This window comes from Octopus bimaculoides, chromosome 3 (assembly GCF_001194135.2).
Source record: "Octopus bimaculoides isolate UCB-OBI-ISO-001 chromosome 3, ASM119413v2, whole genome shotgun sequence".
In the NCBI taxonomy this organism is placed as follows: domain Eukaryota; kingdom Metazoa; phylum Mollusca; class Cephalopoda; order Octopoda; family Octopodidae; genus Octopus; species Octopus bimaculoides.
The window spans coordinates 16,484,181-16,494,199 of record NC_068983.1 but is presented as its reverse complement, the minus strand read 5'-3'; the positions used below and the strand labels follow the sequence as shown (position 1 = coordinate 16,494,199).

The 10,019-nt window shown below is 35.7% G+C and overlaps 1 protein-coding gene across 1 annotated transcript in view; it reads right to left on the bottom strand.

Annotated features, from left to right (window-relative positions):
* Window positions 1-6,781: 6,781 nt before the first annotated feature.
* The window catches only part of LOC106875161 (aspartate--tRNA ligase, cytoplasmic), a 43,806-nt gene continuing 40,568 nt past the window's right edge, over window positions 6,782-10,019 (bottom strand). The window contains exons 14-15 of the mRNA XM_014923191.2: window positions 9,235-9,306; window positions 6,782-8,211 (exon numbers count right to left, since the gene is read on the bottom strand). Coding sequence (XP_014778677.1) covers window positions 8,120-8,211; window positions 9,235-9,306 — 164 coding nt within the window. The 3' untranslated portion in view covers window positions 6,782-8,119. The remainder of the gene's footprint in view (window positions 8,212-9,234; window positions 9,307-10,019) is intronic.

Sequence of the window (10,019 nt, the reverse complement as noted above, 5' to 3'; positions counted from 1 at the left end):
ATAGAAATGGATGAAACAGCACGAGTTCTTGATTAATATTAAACTTACCTGGTTGAAATATATTATCACTTAATATTACAATAAATACTTGGTCAAGTCTCTTCAGATTTGAGTAACTTAAAAATATATAGCAGAATTCTGGTTTAGGCACCTCATATGACCTCCAATAACTCTTTTTATTTCTTGGTCAAGTCTCAGCAGATTTGAGTAACTTAAAAATAACTCTTTTTATTTCTTGAAATTTTCAGAAACCTTATGTGAATTTCTGTTCTACATACTCGGAATTCATACGATTATGTAAAAAAAATTACTTTTTGAACTTTTTAAAACCGCCACTCTGCCACCCGACAAATCCACATTTCCACTCTTTTTCGAATGTTTTTTGAAAACCAGAGTTTAAAATATGGACATTGAAAAATATCAATACATGTGAGACTGGCAAAGAAAAGAGGATGGTATCAGGTGGTCGTGGGATGTGCTAAAAACAACAGCTAAATAGCCCTTAAATCACACACACACACACAATTTTGTTTTGTATAATCATGAAATCCCATGTGTAGAACACAAATTCACTAAAATTTTCTGAAAATTCCAAAGAATAAGAGTCAAGGGTTTATAGGGAGTGCTTAAACCAGAATTCCGCCAAATATACATACTTTTTTCACTTCTCAGGCATGGCTGAGTGGTTAAGAAGTGTGCTTTGCAATCATGTAGTTTTAAGTTCACGCCCACTGCAAGGAACCTCGGGTTAAGCGTCTTCTCCTATAGCCCTGAGCCGACTAATGCCTTGGCCTCATGAATGAATTTGGTAGATGGAAACTGTGCAGAAGCCAATCGTACACCCAACAAACAAACACACAGCCATCAAGTCTGATGAGTTGTCTGTACAGCTAAGTGCTTTATGGGTGTGAAACCAATGATCACTCTCTGACCGGCAATAACAAACAATTTGCTGAGGCACCTCCTTGAAGAATTCTTTTTTAATCTCTTTTGCCAAACTGCTACGTTACAAGGACATAAACACACCAGCACCAGTTGTCAAGAAGTGTTGGTGGGGGAATACAGGCACAAAGACACACACACACACATGTATATATACATATGATGGGTTTCTTTCAGTTTCCGTTTACTAAATCCACTCAGAAGGTTTTGGTCGGCCTGAAGCTATAGTAGAAGACACTTGCCCAAGGTGCCATGCAGTGGGACTGAACTCGGAACCATGTGGTTGGGAAGCAAGCTTCTTACCACACAGCCATGCCTGTGCATATAAACTAAAAATAATATGAATAAGAACAAAAGTAAACAAATAAGTAGTGTGTGTGTTTCAGTGACAAAAAGAAAAAATTTTAAATACTGTCTCCAAGTATAACATTATGATAATATATGATAATATTATCATATTTATTTGTGGACTAGTAGTTAGGGTGTTGGGATTATGTTCGTAAGGATGCAAGTTTGATTCCTGGACAAGATGGCATAATGTTTCTTTGAGCAACACACATCATTTTATGTTGCTCCTGAGTACTCACCTGCAAATGAGCACTAAGAGTACAGAGTTACTCTTTAACTGGACGTGTTTCATGCTCTGGGTGAGTCTTCATATTAATAACTTGTTGGGACACGGCATTTCCTTATGCAATCATAAATATACTACAAAGTTAAAGAAGTGATTTTAAATTCTCAATCGCTGAATAATGCTAATAATATAGCCTGAACAGGATAAACTTGCCCTATTTTGCAGAGAAAAGTGTAGGTGGCTAGCTGTGGGTAGTTTAGCTTAATCGGTCAAAGCATCGTGACATGTAATCACGGGGATGTGAGTTCGTGTCCACAGCTAGCCACCTACACTTTTCTCTGCAAAATAGGGGTAGTTTATCCTGTTCAGGCTATATTACTAGCATTATTCAGCGATTGAGAATTTAAAATCACTTCTTTAACTTTCTAAAAAGACATCTTAACGCTTCTAAAAGCAAACTTCGTTTGTTTATTTACGTTTGTCGTAATTATGAATTTAACATACTACAAAGTATATTAAACAGTTTTATAAGCCAATACTGTGTACTACTGTATTAGCAGTGCTCTTAAATCTATCAAGATGGCCTTTCAATAAGAGAAAATGGCAAAGGAATAGGGATAGTCGCTACTCCTGCAGCTGAAGACTCACCTGTTAAGGTCAACTCGATAGATTTTCCATAACTGTCATAACAAAATCAGTTCTTGCTATAATTTCTGTGGAAAATCTGTAAAGATGACCTACGCCATTTTCTCTTATTGAAGAGCTAACTTGATAAATTGGATTGCCCTAAGGCTTCAACATCATGGTGGTGGTGGTGGTGGTGGTGGTGGTAACAGTGGTGGCGATGGCATTGACTACTATGATTGGTGACTGGAATGTTTTGATCATTAGGTCCTGTTGGTCAGGACAGAGTTGGGACTAAACAACAAGCAGTAGATCAATAGCTTAGACACGCCATTTCTATGAAAAACAACAGCTGAGTCAGTGTTAACATATTTAATACAAAGAAAAAAAAAATACTCAAAATATTTATATATTTTTACTCCTTTTTTTTGTTTTTTACTTGTTCCAGCCATTTGACTGCAGCCATACTGGAGCACCGCCTTGAAAGTTTTTAGTCAGACAAATTGACCCAGTACTTATTTTTTAAGCATAGTACTTATTCTATTGGACACTTTTGCTGAACCGCTAAGTGACAGGGACGTAAGCACACCAACACTGGTTGTCATGTGGTGATGGGGGGATAAACAGTCACAAACACATCGACACTGGTTGTCATGTGGTGATGGGGGGATAAACACAGTCACAAACACACAGACATACACACATATATAAGAAACAAGTTAAAAATAATGATTATTATATATAATTCCTTTATGACCATTATTTTTAACTTGTCTCTTATATATCACTCTGTAAAAACCAGTTTATCTGCAGCCCATCCACGGATTTACAATATAGAAGTGTGATGAACCATAACTTGGGACCCTAACAAAAGACTGCTTGGAGTTCTTCATTAATCTAAGTAATATTGTTAGCCTAGTGTGCCAACAGAAAGCTTATGACGTATTTTGCCTGGATTGATGAACCCTCACTATTTGTTCTATACACACACATACATGTGTGTGTGTGTATACGACGGTCTTTTTTCAGTTTCCATTGACCAAAGCCACTCACAAGGCTTTGGTTGGCCCGAGGCTATAGCAGAAGACACTTGTCCAAAATGCTACACAGTGGGACTGAAGCCAGAACCATGTGATTGGGAAGCAAGCTTTTACCATACAGCCAGACACAACTCTTGATATGTTTCCGTTTTAGACCTCCTTGGCAAAACAGAGTTCACTGTACTTGTTGAAGTAGTGATGAGATAACCTAAATAAATAAATGAATAATATGTAATGATAGAATTGTTTAGCGAGAAAATGACACCTATAACATCTCTAATATCATCATATATTTATTTCCTAAAAATTCTAATTTTCTACGTCCACCGGTGATTAAAGAATCTTTAGGGAAAGTGGTTATGCACCATTAGGTGTACACCCGCTTCCGTACATTAAATTCTGAAGAAACAACGGAACACAGACTCTGAACTATCAACACAACAATATTTATTTACAGAGGAAATAGGCAGCACATCGCCCTTTGGTTGCTGAGACTGTCTCCAGAGTTGGAATGTTGGAGACACTGCTTGACACGTCCATGCTCATGGCCGGCCGACCGAGAAAGAGAATGAATAAGGGCGCGAAAATTGGATTTCGAATGACCACACATGCGCACGAGACAAGGCGTTACTACAAATCAATACTTTCACTACTGAAGTTACAATAACACTAAAACATATTCTGAGTTATCTCCCATACTAACAAACCCAAAACGTTAAAGTTCCAAGTTTTTCAGAAATCCCTATTTCTATTTTGTTTAATAAATTTATACATGTATATAACACCGATTCCTTACTCTAAAGACTTCAACATTGTCTTTGGTCTCGCTCCATAGTTTTTTAAAGTGTAATATAGAAAACCTGCTTTATTTATGCTAAGATTTCCGATTACATTTTCATTTACGTGCCACAGTTTAGATTGTTTTAAGTGTAACAGTTAAACACATGAACGTCGTGACAAGCAAAATAATATTATAAGACAATAGTAACCATTGCCTAAACTTCTTTTATACTCAGAGTATAACAATCTCTCGCAAGCATTTTAATGTTAATTAAATTATGCACCTGTCATTAGTGTGTCAAATAAAATACTTTGTAGTATTTCTTGTAGCTCTTTATGTTGTGAGTTCAAATCCTGCTGAAGTTGACTTTGTCTTTCATCCTTTTGTAGTCAGTAGAATAAGTACCATTTGAGCAATAGGGTCAATGTAACTGACTTTACCTGTGGAGGCGCAATGGCCCAGTGGTTAGAGCAGCGGACTCGCGGTTTCGATTCCCAGACCGGGCGTTGTGAGTGTTTATTGAATGAAAACACCTAAAGCTCCACGAAGCTACGGCAGGGGGTGGTGGTGAACCCTGCTGTACTCTTTCACCACAACTTTCTCTCACGCTTACTTCCTGTTTCTGTTGTGCCTGTAATTCAAAGGGTCAGCCTTGTCACACTGTGTCATGCTGAATATCACCGAGAACTACGTTAAGGGTACACGTGTGTGTGTGGAGTGCTCAGCCACTTGCACATTAATTTCACGAGCAGGCTGTTCCGTTGATCGGATCAACTGGAACCCTCGACGTCGTAAGCGACGGAGTGCCAACACACAACTGACTTTACCCCTCCTCTAAACTTCAAACCTTGTGCCTGTAGTAGAACTGGTTATTATAATTATCATTATATTCCCATCTGTCTGTCTGTTTGTGGTTGAGTTCCAACCGTAGCCGCAGCAACAAAGTCCACTACCACACTTCTTAGTCCAACATCACTGGCTCAACGTCTTGGATACATTCCAGGCCAGTGTCTGAATTAAGTTGTCGATGTGTGACGATGTTCTCTTCTTACATCACCATGAAGTGGGTTCCACAAGACAAATTTGGATGTTTCCAGACCATCAAATAATTTCTCAAAATGACAATATTTACATTAAATATTAGGAATTGTATAAAAAAAAATCAAAATATTTTGTGTATTGAAGGGAAAAATATAAAATAAGAAAGCTTCTGACAATGCATGAGACTTAACAAAACCTTTATATTTCAGGTGCAAAAGAAAAAGTCTGTTTTTCTTCTGAAGATAGTCCTCTGAGCCTGAAATATAAAGGTTTTGTTAAACTTTCTGCATTGTCAGAACCTTTCCTATTTTCCTTTCTTCAATATTACAATGCTTCAAGCAAGCTACAATGCTTTTATTTTGTGTGTTGTAAAAGTATAAGCAATTTATCGCACATAAATTTCAACTACAGAATCTTATATAGACCCTGGTTGAAAACCACTGCTCCACAGGATTATTTAGCTCAGAACAATGGATTGGCAGAATCATGAGAGCATGCCTTGAGCTATCTGTTTCATCTCTTTATGTTCTGAGTTCAAATCCCACTAAGGTCATCTTTGTCTTTCATGTCCCTAGGATTAATAAAACAAAGTACCAATCAAGTACTAGATTTGATAGCATCAATCAAATCCTTCGCCTCAAGACTGCTGACTTTTGCCTAAATTAGAAACTATTAAAAAGGTGGTGGATTAGTATCTGTTCTGACTCTTTATAATCTGAGTTCAAAACATGCCAAGGTCAACTTTACCTTTCATCTCTCTGGGGTAATTAAAATAAAGTTCCAGTCAATAATTGGGAGAGATCATGGTAATCATCTTATCTTTCCTTAAAAGCTGCTGGCTTTGTGCCTAAATCAGGGATCATAAATTAGTTCATACTTAGTCACCAGCCCAGACTATCTTTCAATGTCAATGTAGATTCTACAACTATATTGTGCTCTTGGTTGCTTTTCTTGTCCTGGTACCACAACAACTAAGCCATATAATCAACCTTCATTATCAGTAGACATAAAGCAGTGAGCTGGCAGAATCATTGGATAAAATGCTTAGTGGCATTTCTTCCAGTTTTATGTTCTAAGTTCAAATTCTGCCAAGGTTGACTTTGCCTTTTACACTCTTGGGGTTGATAAAACAAGTACCAGCTGAGCACTAGGAGTCAATGATTACATTGACTCGCCCCTCTCACAAAATTTCAGACTTTGTGCCTATAGTTGAAAGAATTATCAGTAGACATAGATTTCTAAACATAATCACTACAAACTGTAAAAACCACAATCATCTCTTGTGAGGCAACCAAGAACTGCTACATAGCAATAAGTATTATTTCATCATTTATTAGATGCCATAAAAGGATTAAGACATGTAATGCTGATGTCACACACACACACACAAAAGTATACTCTGTACAATAGTTGTTGTTAAGGAGGACACCGAGCCATACAAACCAAGCTAATAATGAAATGCACAAGTACAATGTAATCCTCTGGCCCATCTAAGAGAGCAGTATACTTGGATATGTGCTGACTTTTATTGTGGAAACCTGTTCAACCCATGCCAACAAGAAAAGCAGACATGAAGCAATGATGATAATGATATAGGGAAATTAATCAGTTAAATGCCACATTTACAGAACATTTATGCTAAGCTACTAAAAATTTCAATGAAATTAAGAGCTTACCTAGTCCTTATAAAATCAATGGTGTGTGAAAATGATGTCATAAATTTTACAAAAAAAAAAGAAAAAGAATAATTTTATGATGAATATAATGAATAAGGAATAATTACATGAAATAATAAAGTTTATTCATTAAAAAATATTCGTTAAAAAAAATGTTTTCAAAAGTCTAATAAACTTATTCATAATTGACAAATGATTAATTTTAATTAGATTACTGATACTAGTTTTTAAAATCACAGATTTAATTAAATACCAAAGATAAAACATAGTACATACACCATCCCCATTATGGAAGCATCGCATTCCTGATTATCTTGCTGTAATGTGTAATTCTGTGACAAGAAGCCTATTTCCCCATTGACTCCTATATAACAGGTATCCTATGTTACAGAATGGTTTTCAGGAATGTTATGTTCCTGTAATGCAGAGTGCTTATACTACTTACTTTTTGATAAAAAATTTGATTATAAACGTCTAACTTTCTGTCTTCTTTATTCATTATTTATGAAAAATACATGATTTTTCTGCAAAAAGTGTATGTTGATTGTAGACGTATGGTTTAGAAAACACTGAATTCATCCATTTGATACCAACCTGCCTAAAACTGCCCCTCATTCTGTAATACAAACTATCTGTTTCAAAGTGACCTAAATTAAATTAAAACTTCCCATCAAAATTCCATGTTAATTTATGTCTCAAACATGAGTTTAACAATGTTTTCTAATTTTAAGTGTAAGGCCAGCAGTTTTGAAGGGATGGGTTAAATTCATATCATCAACTCTGTCAACTCCAAAAGGATGAAAGGACAAGTTGACCTTGGTGGAATGGGGATCTCAGAACATAAAGAGCCAGAAAAAATACTGCAAAGCATTTTTCTTGACATTTCTGATTTTGCTAATCCAATGTTCTTATACCAACTTAATCACAAAATTACTTTTACTAAATTCTTGATTGGTTTCAAAATCAATTGAAACAAAGGCAGTGTATTTCAAGAGAAATGTAGTAACAAAATGTTAAAGAAATAGTAAAATACCAACACAAGTTTGATATTAGTAGTTGTCTGTATATGGTTTTGTATAAAATAAGGGCAGTGTAGTATACAATAAGATTTTATACTAAAATCTTATTTTAGTATAATGATAATCAATATTACAATTAGTACAATGATTAAATGACTGAATTCAGAGGGAATAGTGTTGCTTTATGCCCATTATGCTCTTAAGGCACACAAGCTTCAATGTAACACATCCAGACATCCCAATTTTGAAGGCCTAATTATCAACAAACAGAATTTTGTGAAGACATTTTATTTTTTTAAAAGAATACAAAATGTATTAAATTTAGTGTAAAAGACATTAACCAAAAATAGAAAAACCCAGCTTTCGTTTATTTTTTTCATAATTGATAAAAATAAAAATATCTCATATTTTAAAGATAAGCCCTAAGGAGTCAGTCGCTTGGGATCACGTGGGTAAAGAGACGTCTTCCTGATGTTGTCCAGGCCCAAGTACAGCATGGTGACTCGTTCACAACCTGCAAAGATAAAAGAAATATTCAATGGCTTTGTCGTTTCTTGTTCAAATTAGTCAAGCAGTTCCCTTCCAAACCACATGATTTCACGTTTAGTTCCACTGCATGGAATCTCAGGCAAATGTCTTCTACTATAGCACTCCAAAGTCTACCAAAGCTTTAGGAGTGGATATGGTAGATAGAAACAATGTGTGTGTGTGTGTCCCCCTCTTTGTTTTTGATCTGACATTACAGATGTAAATGGATGCCGCTGTCATACATGTAGTGATGTTGGTTTCCATGTGAATGCATGTTTAACCAAGGGAAAATATTACTTGAATTGGAAATAGGTGAGGTTTGATGACAAGAAAGGCATCCAGCTGTAGAAAAATCTGCCATAACATATTCCGTCTAACTTATGCAAGCAAGGAAAAGTGGACTTTAAAAATGATGATGATGGTTTTCATTTTACATCTTTTTCCTCATGATGGTAGGAGTTGGACACTTTGACAGAAGCTTGAATCTGTTCTTATTAGAGTTACAGCCTTGCTCGATGAGTTGGAAGACCACATCTTCCTCAGATGTCTTAGTTTTGGCATGCTTCCTATGGTTGGATGCTCTTCCTAACACCAACCACTTTATGGAACGCATTTTTTGCATGACACCAGTGCTAGAGAAACTGCAATGACATCAACATAACTAAAGGGTCTCCTTGACACTGTTGTCTGCGGTTAATTCACTTACCATTTTACAAAATGTAATTTTTTTTTCCTTTGGCATCAGCACTAAAAAGGTTGCCATACTCTCAGCAAGACAAAAGAGTTTTCTCAACATTGCAGAAGAGGAAAATGGCATGTATACTGAGTTCAGGTAGGAGCAACATCAAGTCAGTAAGTTTGAATGAGGAGAGTCCATTTAGTAATGACAGAACACAGAAACAGGACTTGGCCTATCAAGGGAAGTGGGTCAGTGACTGAAGTTTCATTGAGTTTCATTATATGTATGTGTTTATTAGAATGTATGTATAAATAATGTAGATTTCCTTACCAATTCCACCACCAGCATGTGGTGGAGCTCCATAACGGAAGGAATCAATGTAAGCTTTAATCTTCTCAAGATCTGAAAAGAGAATGAATAAATAAATGAAAAGTCAAGCCTATTAACATAACATTCAGAATGGTGGCTACTTTCTTCCTCCTGTAAATGTACACCATCAGATAAAATCTTATAAACCCTTTAGCATTCACATTATTCTATCAAAAGCAATGCTTATTTATTCACACTGTTTTGGATTAATCATGCATTATCTTATAGCTTTGAGATTTTGATGAGGTAACAGTTAATTTTTAGAATGATATTATATGGTTAAACATAGAGAATATTTTGGCCGGATATGGCCAGTTCAAATGCCAAAGTGTAAAGCAGGACTGAACCAGTATCCTTCTGATATAATATCTGAGATCAGAAGAAAAACAATCATTGTTTTCAATTTTTTTTTTACATTGTAACTTATTGTTTTTTATCAGGTCATCCCATAAGTTCTGTCTGAATTTTGAATAAAGAAAACAAGTGATCGAATGTTATATTTAATCATCAATGTACTTTTCCTGATTATCTACGACTTCCTTCCATCTATTTACAAGATTTTTAATCCCATCAATGTAAAATTCTTTTGGTTTCAAAGCGAAGAACTCTGAAATGTCAGTTTCGACCTCCTCCTGGTTTGCGGAAGTTATGTCCCTCAAATGATTCTGGAAACTATGAAACAAATGGTAGTCTGAAGGAGCAAGGTCGGGAGAATAAGGTGAATGAGGAATTTTTTTCCAACCAAG